This window comes from Lepisosteus oculatus, chromosome 6, assembly GCF_040954835.1.
Source record: "Lepisosteus oculatus isolate fLepOcu1 chromosome 6, fLepOcu1.hap2, whole genome shotgun sequence".
NCBI classification, from domain to species: Eukaryota; Metazoa; Chordata; class Actinopteri; order Semionotiformes; family Lepisosteidae; genus Lepisosteus; species Lepisosteus oculatus.
Genome location: NC_090701.1, coordinates 51436843 through 51451382, shown reverse-complemented (window position 1 = coordinate 51451382; position 14540 = coordinate 51436843). Strand labels below are relative to the sequence as shown.

General features: G+C 42.5%; 1 protein-coding gene across 4 annotated transcripts in view; it reads right to left on the bottom strand.

Moving 5' to 3' along the window:
- Window positions 1–14032, bottom strand: part of sgk3 (serum/glucocorticoid regulated kinase family member 3) — a 30725-nt gene extending 16693 nt beyond the window's left edge. The window contains exons 1-3 of one of the 4 annotated variants that reach the window (XM_069191540.1): window positions 13729–14032; window positions 1488–1703; window positions 615–698 (exon numbers count right to left, since the gene is read on the bottom strand). In XM_069191540.1, coding sequence (XP_069047641.1) covers window positions 615–698; window positions 1488–1565 — 162 coding nt within the window. In that variant the 5' untranslated portion in view covers window positions 1566–1703; window positions 13729–14032. Of the gene's footprint in view, window positions 1–614; window positions 699–1487; window positions 1704–2985; window positions 3078–12418; window positions 12666–13728 lie in introns of those variants that run through there. The other 3 variants (XM_069191537.1, XM_069191538.1, XM_069191539.1) reach the window with 3 other exon arrangements.
- Window positions 14033–14540: the final 508 nt, after the last annotated feature.

The following is a 14540-nucleotide window of genomic DNA, read 5'->3' as shown; positions in this document are numbered from 1 at the left end:
TCATCAGACTGAAGATGGGGTTCTACTTGTTCTTCTGAATAAGAGACGCTAACACCAAAGATACTTTCTTTCTGAATTTACACCACGCCTACTTTAACAGAATTAACAGCTCTGTAGGATTTGGGACCGTAGAAGGCCAACAAAATTACTGTAAACTGATCACATTCAACTGCACTGATATGATTGTTAGCCAGAGACGCATGTCTCTGATCATTACGTCACTCTCAACAAAGGTTTTTATGGACAAAATGCTGAGTTTTTAACTTTGCGGCTCATGCTTTTTTTTTTAAGAAAGATGATGACAATGAAGACACCCAGACTTGGATACATTTCTCTTCTATTTTAGAGCTCATCGCCGTCTTGCTGCTTGAAGAACTGGCAAATGTGACATTCATGTTGCCTACATTACGCAACGAGAATTGTGTTTTAAGGCATCTTTCATTGCTGGCCACTGATAAGCTTTTACTGCTAAACACACTTCAACACCACGCTTGGAGTGTAAACTGCAGTTGGCCCTAAGCACCACCCTTCACCCCCTCCTGTTAAACAGCTCTGGAAACACAGGAAACAAAACAGCACACCAACGCGTCTAGTGTTATTTCTCTACTACTTACCGTGTTGTAGAGCTTATCAAATTCTGCATACCTCCTGAACACAAACCATTCATATCTTCCGACAGACACCAATACTTTGTAAACCTAGAAAAAGAGAGACCATGTTTGTCCGATCATTGCAGGAAAACAGGCAACACAACACACAGCATGTGCAACACTAATTAACTCGGCTCAGGTGTTCTCATACAGCTGGGTAGAGCAGAATTCCTGCGGGTCCGTTCAAATGAGCGTTACCACAGTAAAAACCACACCAGTGCCATTCTGTTCAACCCATCCAGCACTGTGGAGTACCAGCTGGGGAATGAGAGTTTGATATTACAGTCTTGCTTGAATGGCAGGTCATTTTAAAATTGCTGGCTCTGGGAGAGATGGAACATAACCACAGAGCACTGAAGCACTGAAAGGGCTTGCAGCATCAGCTGGGCCTGTAAAAACAGGATGAACATATAGTGTATCATCCTTGCCTCATCCTTCTAGAGTTTTTTTTTTACATGCTTTCTCACATCGTGTCAAAATCTTGCGTTTACCTTCACGCAGGAGAACCTACAGTACGTGACGGGTGGCCTAGTTAAGGAAGACCACCTGAGATTAGAGAAGAAGATTAAACATGTATCACACTCTGTGTATCACATATCACCAGCACTTGTTGCCTTTAATATGGCTCACAGTATTCAACGTCTAAATTAACTGCTTTACAATGCAAGGATAAATAATTCCAATGAAGATTCTATAATAATATTAAAAGGGTTATTATCATCCTATAAGATCAGTTCCCTTGAACAATTACTTTGAGAAACACTTTCTGTGTAGGCACCTCAAGAGCAGGTTTAGGCCTAATGAGAGAAGCAGTGAGAAAAAGTGCCCTTTGCTCACAGTGTAGCGTTTCTTCTTGTCCCTCTGCTCATTATAGCAGGGGATGCTGACATTGGGGCAGCTGGCCTGGTCTTCCATGGCAGCCGCGCACAGGGGCAGGTCAAGATGAGCAGCAACAGGCCGGAGGTCGGAGGTCGGAGGTCACATGGGTCGGCGGTTTCACAAGGGCCTGATGCACGCCTCGCGCACGGCGCTCCCAGTCCGCATCGCAGGGCTCTGCGAAGATAAAACCCGAAAATACTTTATATTTCATGAAGGATTATGCTTCACAGGGCTAAGACACTAATCAAGCTCTAATATGACCTGCTTGAAGCACGTCCTCAAAAGCATGAAATCCCCCCCACGCGGAGAAAAGGACTTCAACTTGCATCCTCTTTACAGCTTGAGGAACGGCAATTTTTTTTTAAAAGGGTGACTCCGTACTTATTCTCACGAAACAGCTGAAGCCAAAATCCACCAAAAAGAAAAAGAAATCTCTAAAAAGGGGAAGAGTGAAGCACCTGTCAGGCAGACAATTCCGCCACAGAGAGGAAACAAGTCTTTTCCAGGACCGGTGGGAGATTCATGTGACTGGAGGAGCACATAAAACCTCACTGGTTTAAAAAAATACTTGAAATACTGGTCTTAAAAAATACTCCTCGGGGGCAAGATCTATTTTCCAGCTCTGTAACACACGGGATTAAAAAAAAAACAGACTTTTGTTCTACCTCCAAGGACTGTCAGAACTGGTTATGAGACACTGCTTCATAAACCCAAAGCAATGTCGACCGAATTTTGCTTGAAAAAAAGTAACAATAAGAAAAACCTAATTCGGGAGCAAATTAGCTTTAAAAATTTGACAGTATTGTGCCTCTCAATCAGTGTTGCCTGTTGCCAGTCTGCTCCCAAGAAACAGCACCTAATACACCCATGTAGTCTAAAATAACATCTGGTTATTGTTAAAAACTACAGAGCTTCATATGGATTTTCAACAACCCTGCAGGTGAGGGAGCACCAGTCAGGCACAGAAGTGGCTGTCAGCAAACCAGCATGTTTAAGTGGTGCGTGGACTAAGTGCGTACTCAAATGCACAAACATTCTCCGCAGAGGTAAGTCTTAAGATGCTGCTGACATGCACCGTTAAGAGGAGAAACCATTACTGAAGCTTCTAACTACTGAAAAAGACAAATGTCTCTATTCAGAAAACACTTCCAGTGAAACGAATGCAGCCGAAACCTAAGAACAACACTAAGTGCTGTGCACTGTAAACTTCTGGGGGTGATTTTCTGTTTCGCAGATTGCTTAGGACCAGAATGGTAGGATTTACACAACGTGGTCTACTGTACATCTCTCTTTTTGGATCCGGATACTGCAGCCAGTCACTGAAATCCCCAAAGCTCACTTTTAATGCAGCGTTAGCTGGGTGTCTTTAAAGGCCCTTGTGTGCAGGGGCTGAAAAGAAGGGATTAGTTTGTTTAAGGAAACAAGTCAGACTCAAAAGGTAAGCTATAATACTCACAAGACTCCTGCTAGACGGCTGTGTACCTGCGGAATCTCTAGCAGCCCGAGTGAACTTGCTCTGACTTGCACAAAATATTTGGCTATATTAAAAAAGAGCACTCCTGCTGGGGCTTTCACAATCTTCTGGGACGCAATCATGTGCTAGCATGCATTTCATTCTTCCATAGCTATGGGAAAGGAATACTTACAGATTACATAAAAAGCTTTTCCCTACAATGCTAAAAATTCAAAAATAAAAGAAAGTTTCCAACCAAATGGAACTGTTTTCAAATTTGGAACTGTTCAATCAGAAGCGGTATTTCATTACGCTGGAAGCTGATGAATACAGGGCGACATCAGATCTCATGTTACAGACACAGGAAGCAAAAAGGTCTGCGTTGTGTTTCATAGATAAACAGCGAGGCCTTGATGTGGCACTTCTCCGGAATTCCAGGTCAGATCAAAACCTGATGACATTCATCAGCCGTAAAAAAATGAAAACATGGAAGTTTAAACACTGCAACAGAATACCGCGACTGTAACAAAAGGTGCTTCTCAGGAACACATGGGACAGAAAGGAGGTGGCGTGCCCTTCTTGAAGTGCTAGCTGGCACCTGCTGTATTGAAGAAACTCCACTTCACTGCATCACATGTGGTCTTTAAAGCCAGTAACAATATAACAAGTGCAAAATGACTTTTTAAAGTAAAGAGTCAAAAAAAATTCGTAAGACCATTATTGCTGGGGGCCATTATCTGTATACAGAGTATTTTTCAAAACACTGCAGAGCCACAGCTCAAATTCCCCTCTCTGAAACAGCTGGGAAGGAGAAAAGGCAGAAAGACCTCTGGGTTGGAGACTCAGGGCCTGGTGAACACACAGGACTGACTCGTCCATTTCCTTCAGATCACAATCTTCACGCCTGCTTTACGTCACCTGCTGCTAGGTTTAAGCTTTAACATTCACATTCTTTCACATCCTGATGCCATTTCCAGACGTGATCCGAGTACACGCTCAGGAAGATGGAAACAACCATCAGAAAGGCACTTCGTGGCTTCGGACAAGCAGACTAGCAGCTTGGTTTGGAAATGAACTCAACTTCACAGGCGTTGCTTGGAATTGGCGTTTCCTATATGGGGGTCAGCCTATAAGCGCCTCGATTTTCCATAGCGAGAAAAGGCAGTGAGATCAGCAGTCCTTCCATCGATTTCCTAACCGTTTTATCCAGTTCAGGGTCACGGTGGGGGGGGTGGGGGGGGGCTGGAGCCTAACTCCGGGCGAGCAACAGGCAAAGTCAGGGCACACCCAGGACAGGACACCAGCCCACTGCAGGGCCACACACAGAAAACAACCACAGACACGCACACACTCACATCAGGGTCACTCTTCCCAGAAGCCAATTAACCAACCAGTATGTTTTGGGACTATGGGAGAAAAGTCACGCGAACGTGGGGAGAACACACAGACTCTATGCAGAAAGGACCCCCAAGGCCCAGAGGACGCGGAAGCTCTAGACAACTCCCCCTTCTTTTTTTTCGGCAGCTCTTGGTGTGAATTTGTGAGGAAGCGAGACACGATTTAGCCTCAGCCAGCGGAAATCATACTGGGACATTCCCTGTTGTTTCCCCAAGCTAAAGTGGCAACTACATTTTAAAAACCACCTCACCACACAAACAGTAGCCACTGAGCACCAATGTACATACTTAGTTAACAGTTAGAAGATGTACATGCAATTGTAATTATGATTAACCACACGTTAACCCATTGTGCAAACAAATCATATAGAGCAGCACAAGTCCAACACCAGGGAGAGAGAAATAATATAACACTTTTGATAACTAAATATCTGAATGAAATCTTCCAACGATTAGCTAATAGCCACCAAACATAATTGATAAGCTGAACAACTTGCTCACATTTTGCCTAACGGAAGAAACACTTTAGATTCCACAATGTTGGGCTTCTTCTCCCTTTGGTTAAAAAAAAAAAAGTTAGGAAACTATTGTTCCCCGTTCCCCCCTTCTCTTTTCTGTTCAATGAAGAAGGATGTAGAATAAAAAGAAAACAGAAGTGAAAACTGTTTCAAAGGACTGACAAAATTTCAGAGGTCAAAGCTTAAGTACATTTGCAAAACACCAGAGATCAAAGCTTAAGATCTACTCAGGCAGCCCTTCTCGATGATTCTAGAGTGAGTCTAAGTACTTTTAGTTTCCCTTCATCCACTGCATCTAAATTTGTCCAGATCAGCACCTAATAATGCATGGGTCTATCATCATTCAGTTAACTACGGTACAGTATCACATAAGCAAAATAGACTGTACAAAGACCCAAAAACATAGATAATGGACAAGGAACAATCTTTTTTACACATGAAATTCCCGTTAACATGATTGCGGTAAATACCCACAATACAGGAACCTGGACAGAGCTGTCCAATCACTTAAATGTTTCAGACAGGTTTGCATTGGTGCTGCGCAATGGTTTGAGGTTATGAAACAGTCATGAAGAAGTAAGAGCAGTAGAAATCTAATCACTTGCAAGGAGGCTGCCCAGTTCCTTTTTGAGTGCTGTAAACAGACACCCACTTACAGCACAGCACACTCGGTGGAGGCTGCAGACACATTCAATTGAGCCACACATGAAACTTCATATGTAAGAGGCTGAGGGTCTGCTCAATGACAAAGTAGTTCAGTTTACTGTAATGGCAAACAACAGCACAAGGTAGATGTTACTGACAGTATTTCAAAGCAAACACCAAAAGACCTGTTGATGAAGTGGTATCTTAAACTTGAAAAAAACACAGAAGATGATTTTGAACTTTGCTCCAAATACATGTAAATTCTGCACATAGCAGCTGAAAGTGAGTAAATAACATTAAGGGCATTTTCAAGACAAAGCGAAATTCAGTAAGCTAATATATGTTTCACATGAAACACAATTTGAACCATCTAAAGTAGATCATAAACATACCCAATAAAATAATGTGACCATCTTGTCAAAGTAAAGAAACTATACTTATTAACTTTCATTTAATGTTGTTTTACTTACTATATTAATTTGTATTTAACGGTCACTATTGTTATTGCCTTTGTTTTATGTGTATTTTGCCACTGTATTGTGTGGTGATACTGTCATGAAAGGAGCTATATAAAACATGATTATGATACTTGCCATCAGCTAAGTACAGACGTAAGTACAGATACCTTGCACAGTAAGTGTATTAAGGAGAGATAACACAGCTCATCTAGGTTGCAGTGTTGCACACAAACTATAGGGAGAAAACTGAACTCTATGGCAACAAGCAAAATTTTTTTTTTTTCATTTTAGCACTGAAGTTACAGCCTGAAATGTCACTGAAGAGCAGTGAGGCCGTTCTTCTGGGCACTGTGATTTGCTTTGCATCTTGTCTGAGATGAGGTCCGTTTTCCTGTTTAACAGGAAAGCATGTCCATCCCTTTGTTAGGAAAGCCGGTTTCTTCCATACTTTGGGGTTGCGGATCAAAGGAAAGGACGAGGACAATGAACACGTTTGTCCCGAATGTCATTCCAGCTTCACTTTTAGTTAGCTGGAAAATTGTCCCCAAACTTTGATAGGCCCACAGATCGCGGTTGATTTAATATTGGTTTAAACAAGTTAGCATTCTTATCATTGCAGCGCCACATTTTAAAATTGCAAACACTTGTTGAAACTGTCCAGGCACAGGTCTCACTGCCCTTTTGAATTCTGATAAGATGCCTTGACCACTGCCGTGCTCCTCTAAAAGAAACGAAACACTTAGCTCCAGAACACCCAAACCCAGAAAGACCGGTCCAATGACAAACGACTGCCTGCATACCTGCAAGGCTCATCATTAGACTTTTTCCCCCTTTCTGAATGCAGTCCATCAGGTTTGTGCAAACAGAGTGAAATATCAGCCAAGAGGATCTTACGTGAATTCCACAGACGGGGGGGACACAGCCAAGTGAAAATAACACACAAAAAACGAGGCTGGTTTCTAAACAGGCTGGTTAATTCAACTGGTGAGGTGAATTCCCCACTTTACCATCTGAAGTGCTGTGGAGAAGGGCTTCTGGTGCATAACTGATATCACACATCTCCTAGCCAGGTACAGGAGTTCAGCAGCAGTTTAAATGCCCTCCCTGCTAAATCGAAAGTGCTTTTTGAGAATTACAGAGATCACAGAAATGCAATTAAAGCATAAAACCTTAATATAGACATGACTTTAGAGGTTTCTGTGGTTTTATTGTGACATATTAACCATTAAAGCGTGCCACAGAATGATTCATTAGCCCCAGTTAAATCACCTGGTTGACAGGAATCACAAAAGGCTGGGGCTCGTGCTGCAATTTAGAACTTGGCAGGATCAAAGCGCTGTCAAAATAAACTAAAAAATAAGGTTGATTCCATGCTGAAAAGAGAAGAAAGAAAACAACTTTTCGGCTATGCAGCCTTCTTCAGGTGTGAGGGGAAACGTTGTGTTTTCCTTCTTCTCTTCTCAGCAGGGAATAAACCTATTACTTGTTCCTTTGCAGCCTACGCATGCTGACGCAGCTCCCCACCTAAGAAATAAGGTTGCCGTTAATGTAGCTAGGCAGATTGTGAGTTGTCACAGGTAACTGGATCAGACAGAGAAACATGCCTGCAGTCGTAAATCCAACCCAGGAAAGCTCTCTCTGTAGCAGGGGTTCCTAATCCTAGGCCTTGAGACCCAAACACCTGCTGCTTTCTGTTCCAGCCGAGCTCTCAGCCGCACAACTGAACATTGGATTGACTCACTAACAGCATTATTCTGGACTGTGTGACGGTGTTTCAGCTCTAAGAACTTGCTGGAAGTTGCCTTTTGACTATTGCGTCTTCAGAAAAATATAATCCCAAACGTTTTGAGTCGGAAAAATACTTGTACACATTCCAATAAAGCAACTTATTAGTTCAATTAAGGTTTCAATAAGGTATTTAAGCTCAGTTTGAATGCAAACCAGCAGGCGTGTGGTTCTCCAGGCCAAAGGACTAGGAACTTCTCATTTATACTACTGCAGCCTGTCTGGCTGACGTCTGTGGAAAGCTGCAGGTGGGGTCAATGACCGTATACTATATCTAATGCTTGATAAGATGAATGGTAGATGACAATGATTACTTTAGTGAAACTGTAACAACGCATTTCAAAGCCACAGCATTGTCGCAGTCAGAAAGCTGCATTACTGTACTATAATTAAACTCTATTCAAGGACTATGGGAAGCTTGAAAAAACTGTGATCCCACTCTGTAAGCACAAAGAGAAATACCTGTGCAAGAAAACATAATAATCATTCATGTACATAAAAAGTACTGTGGAAATGCTCACGAGAAGATTAGACTTGGGGTTTAAATCAATCTTACTCTTACTAAACAGTCGAGTAGGGAGCTGTGTCAGCATGCGTAGGATGCAAAGGAACAGGTAAAGGTTTATTCCATGCTGAAGGGACAAGAAAAGAGACAACGTTTTGGCTGAAAAGAAATGGAACTCACCCCTGAAGAAGGCTCCACAACCGAAATGTTGTGCGTCTTTTCTTTTCCTTTCAGCATGGAATAAACCTTTACTTGTTCCTTCGCAGCCTACGCATGCTGACACACCCACCTAAAGTACCTGACAGTCTCTCTCAGGTATATTGTGCACAGGTTGATTCTCAGATACCTTCCTTGGTCCTTCTCTGAGAACTCTCAAAGTACAAAAACATGAAATCCTAGTGAAGTCACCGAGGTAAAAACACAAAATCCAGAAAAACTAAAAACTGAGAAGAGTTAATAACACTATTATCCTGTTAAAGATGGAATAATAAAAGTCCACAATACTTCTTGCATAAACAAGTACGCTATTCTTTTAAAGCCCAGCAACACTTTTGTACATTCAAGTAAATACGATTCGCTTGAAGCACCTTTTCTAATATTTTACTGTAACGCCTCTGCTCCTTTTTTAGCAGAAATGTTCTTTGGATTCAGGATAAACAATCTTAAGTTGATATTGCTAATTTTAAGGTATAGAAAACCCGAGCAGGCTGAAGCAGACCGCATTGTTTGAAGTCAATGGCGATCAGGCTATAGAGGAAACGTGGAGCCTCCCTGGAGGACAGAGAACGAGACGGCAAACATTCATTACAATTCCAAGACATTATTAACTTTAGTAACTCTCTCCAGGAAGATCTGCGTAGATTTGACATTTGAGGCGTGCAAGGAAAATGTATTTCTCAACAGTGCACACGTTTAATGGCAAATCAAAACAATGGCTTCTCTAAAGCTTTGCTGGACTGTGGACTTCGCTGTGCTAGCCGAAGAGCCCAGCAGTATTTAATATGTCCTTATGGTCATCATGACTTCTGTCTAGCTAGATCAGTAAAGCCTTTATTGAAGCACAGTCCCTCTCTATTCCTCCCACCCCTGCCAACTGTACTGTGCACACTCCATTCTTCACAGTTCGCCCTTCCAGAAAGTGCAGCGCATTTCTCAGCAACCAACACATCACAGGTGGAACCTTTCCAAATTCCAGCCCTCTGCTTCTGGAATGCAGCGACACTCCTCTCGCCCAAACGACTTGGTGGCGCGGCTCGGCGTGTTTGGACATCAGAATGACCACTCCATCGGGCATGACATGACCAATTAATTCATTTCTTTCTCTCACACAAATTAAGGCGGTCTAGGATGTGGTTCAATAACACACCCCTGAAAAAGAAACAATGCATCCACTGTTTTCTAAAGTGCTTCTTGACAAGTGGCCACATGGATAAAGCAAACTATACTGAAAAGTGTTTTTTCTGGCTGGAATTTAAATACTGATGCTTTGTGATCTCTTCAATAGCTGCGGTAGAGCAGAATTATAATTAGGCTACATAACCATATGACCTGTAGCTGAAACAAAAACATGTAGCTGTTTTTCATAAATGGATAGCACTCCAAGACACAACAGTATTTTAAAAGTTAAAATGCATACAGAAGAGAATGTTATACAGTGCCTTGCGAACGTATTCAGGCCCTTGACCAATTCTCTCATTTGACTGAATTACAAATCCTATACTGAAATGTAGTTGTCTGTGATATTTCTATTTCTAAGCACTGAAACTCAAAATTAATTATTTTAATGTGACATTGTTTTATGTTAGAAAATATTCTTAAGAAAAATGTAAAAACTGAGATATGCTGTTTGCATAAGTATTCATTCCCCACATTTTAATATTTGATCAAGGGTCTGAATACTTTTGCAGAGCACTTCTTAAAATTATATTCTAAAATGATGTACTTGCAATAATATGACAATCAGCATAGTCTTTTATGAAATGTGTTATTATGCATGTCGAGATACTGTGCTACACACAGAACTACAGGAAGAACTCATCCTCCTGCTCTTTTACACTACCATGCAAAAGTATTCACCCCCTTCCAGTGACGAATTAGAAAATATGTATGTGCTGTTCTTAAACTGAATATGTTTTACAGAACACGATTGCTAAAACAAAATCACCTTAATGAGTGAAGGAAGTGAACTGAACGAATTGTCAACAAGACCTGCAAAGCAAAATAAAAAAAAACGTAAATGCAAACGTTTTCACCCTCCTGAACCAATACCTGGTTGAAGCATCTTTGGCAGTAATTACAGCTCCAAGTCTGTGTGCAGATGTCTCGAGCTCAAGCACTGTTAAGGTGGCTGAGGAATGTTGATGGACAGCAGTTTGTGTGAGTGTCCTGCATTGTTCTTTGGGCCACTGTTTTGCTGACAGGTGAATTTTCATCCCAGGTTTAGATGTTTGGCAGACTGAAGCCGGTTTTCCTCTGAAATTTGCCCATGCTGCACTTTGCTCCATCCATTTTCCCCTCAATCTTAACAAGCTTCCCAGCCCCTGCTGATGAGCTACAGCCCCAGAACAAACCGCAGTCACCACCACGCTTGATACCAGGGATGCTGACTGAGGGATGCTCTGTGCTGAGTTTGCGTCAGACATAAAGCTGTGCATTTTTGGTCTGTGTTTTGTTTTGTTTTTTGGGGTTAAATTTGGATTGTAATTTAACCCCCAATTTGTCTCGTCTAAACACAAATCGCTTGCCACTCGTCTGCAGGATCGCCTAGACGCTTTGTTTCAATCTCCATGCGGGATTTCCGATGGGTTTGCCACTCTGTCATTCAGACCAGCTTTGACTCACTGACATTTTCTCCCCTGACAGCCACTGAAGTCTAGCCTTTTCAAAGTCACGCTGCTCAGTATGGACGGGCATCCTGATCTGGGGAGTGTCTGGGTGGCTCAATACACTTTCCTCTTCCTAATGATCCACTTTACCATGTTCAAAGGGCTATTCTGTGCTATACTACAACTTTATCCCTAAGTTGTTCTTAATGATCCCTGGCCTTCATGTTCAAATACTGTCTTGAAATTCACTACCTAACTGAGGGACCTAAAAGAGAGAGCATTTACACTGAAATCATGTGAATCACGACTGCACACAGAGACCATTCAAATAATGGTGTGGCATCAATGGAAGGGGGTAAATACTTTTGAAATGCACTATATCGCACAGCACAAAAACGAATACGTCCACCTCCCAAGTACATAAACACTCATATTCATACGTAAATACTTGGACTGCGGGGTGGTGCGAGGCCACAGTGGTTAGGATTGCATTGGCAAAGGGATCAATTCCCAGGGTGCTGTCTGTGTGGAGCTTGCATGTTTCTTCCAGTGTACGCGTGACTTCCCTCTGGGTGCTCCAGCTAGATCCAAAGACATGCTAGCAGGCTAACTGGCATCTGGGAAACGTGGCCCTAATTTGAGTGCGCGTGTCTGTGTGTGCGCCATGCTGGACTGGCGTCCCATCCAGGGTGTACCCTGCCTAGGTGCTTGCTGGGATAGGCTCCAGCTCCCCTGTGACCCTGAACTGGGTAAGGCGTTTAGAAAATGATTGAATGCTGGGAAAGCCCACCATCATTTCTGAATGGTAAACAAAACTGCAAAGTACCAATATTTATAGGAATGTAGCAAACGGCAGGTAACAAGAACAGTTTAAGAGGCGTGGAAAACACGGTTTGAGAATGTTGCCAGAGTGAAAGATTCGAAACAATAATTAGGCACAAATACCCTTTAATTAGGGCTGCCTGCATGCGCAGAGACAGGCCTGTCTTTGCGTTCAAGTTTGCGCCTAAATAAATATGTTATGCACTAAAATGGAGGGAAAAAAAGGGTTCTGGTCCCGGTAGAAATGATGGAAAATCGCTGCTTTGAACTCAGGTGCTGCAGAGCTGGCGAAAAAGTCCCACAAAGGGAGGCCACACAGCTTCTCGTTCGCGACCCTCGCTTTCCCGTCGGAGTTCAGCTACTCAGGACTCGGCAGATCTGCAAGTGAAGCCCTCTTCGGGTAACGCGCGGCTGAAGAAGGCTCCGCAGCTGAAACGCTGCGTTTCTTATTTTTTTCCGCGCTTCCCAGAGTGAAACTGACCTTTGCTTGCTCCCGTGGAACTAACGCCCTCCGCACAGCTCCCCACTCCAGCGTCTCCCGATCGCCCAGTCCTCCTGCTTTAATGAAGTTTTGCTGCTAACAGTGCCACAGATATCTGGTCATCTTGCAATACAGTACCCTACAGCGTGACCCAAAGCGTATTTTCCCTGGGACTGGGAACACTTCTATTGCACCATCGCTGAAACCGCTTGCAAAACCGAAGCAAACATGTCAATAAGAGGATATCCCAGATAAGGCAACTCGTTTATCCCCACACTTGCAATAGGTGCAGGCAGGACTGTTATGTCTGCAGGAAAGCAGATACCTTCAAATACCAGACTGGACACCGGCTCTTTCTACTATTGGTTACCTGATACCCCTAACAAAAAGTCAATTTGCATTTTGCATATTATCTTGTGAGTATGGGATCATCTCACGGCACAGTCATACCACAAGGCGACTCATTTTACAGCAAAAGCAATACCTGAACACAACATCACAGATGTTTTAATTATATTTGAACAACGTTGCTCTTATTTTTTACCAACACCTTGGCCATGCAAAAAATAGTTTCAATATCTAGGAGGTTAGTATTTTCAATATGAGGTAACCGACACAATACTTTCTCAAATTAATAATGTTTTACCTAATCAAAAGTGATTTTACAACATCAATATTTTAAAAAGCATTAAAAATCAGTGAAAAAAATACTTCGGTCATTTTATATCTTGCGGAAAGAAACTCGCTTCTTCGTTAGTGAAGGAACAGTTCAACCTATGAATCACTAAATTATTTAATTCACCTATTTGTTTTACATTTGTAATGATTGTAAAGACGTATTCAACTTATAAGAGTTTTTGTTGTTGTCCTGTTCATCATTTAGGAATAGCAGGCACTTAGTTATGAAGCTGAGTTGCCGGTTTCCACATGTGTTGAATATGTGTACTTAATTTACATTACAAAATTAAATATGTAAAAATAGTCATTTTTACAGCCAACGTGTTCCGTGTGTTATCGTCAGACGTTTCTATGCATATATAAACAAACGTTTACACTAACATCATCATCCGACTACAACACGTCAACCTTAACAGGGACAGTTCATACAAACAGGCCACACTTCACATGTGTAATGTATAGTTTCAATTTCAGTTCAAATCTCATTTAACTACGTTGCTCACCGCAGTTTTACTTTAAAACACCCCGCACACCCCCGCGTCTAATTTCAATCAGTCGGAAAGAAGACCCCTTTGAAGAAAATCTATACGGCCATTAACATCACAATGACGAAGCGGTGTATTTAAACTTACCCTTTACTTCGTAACAGTTTTAAAGCCTTCCCTTCGTATTTTTCCGACTCGACCCACAAATGTCTCGACTGGCGTGGTAGGAGATAGGACAATCGCCGTAAAGAAAGTCAAAACCCAGCGTAATTTACGCTTTTCCAACCACCCACGGAACTTGCAGGAGCCCCACCAAAACCCGCAACATCCATGCCGTGCAACGTCCTGTCAAATACCAGACTTGCAGGAAAAGGTAAAAAGTTTACTCTGAAAGTTCCATTGTAATTAGTCACGGGACCAGCCGCCTGCAGGGGGAGACCGGGAAGGAAACGGCGCCCTCTGGTGGCCGTCTCTGGACAGCACTGCCGCGATGTCAGAGCAACAAAGTAACAGAGCGTCACAATCACGGACGCGGGGAACTGGGGCTGCTGCTGATCCCACATTCCCAGCTGGCGCTCCATGCGACTGTCATTATTAGAGCTATTGTTCAGAGTACTGATGGCATTGGGGACGTCTGTGGTACTCGCATTCGTGTGAACCTCAGTAATAACAAGAGTTCACCACGCAGCTCTGTGTTCAGACGTTGCGCTGAAAGAGTTAGAGATCGACTGAATGGAAATTAAATGAGTTCTAAACCATGTCGACACTTTTAAACCATTAAACCAGTGCTCTACAAATACCTACCGAAATGTCGCTTTTTCGTAGTGACATTCGTTTAATCGAATGGCGAGGTGTTTCAGTTCCGAGTCCAGTAAGGAATACAGAAGTGTGAACAGAGACGCTTCTATAGAAATAGAAATTGCACGTAAATCGGGAATAAAAAAACTATTAACCAACAG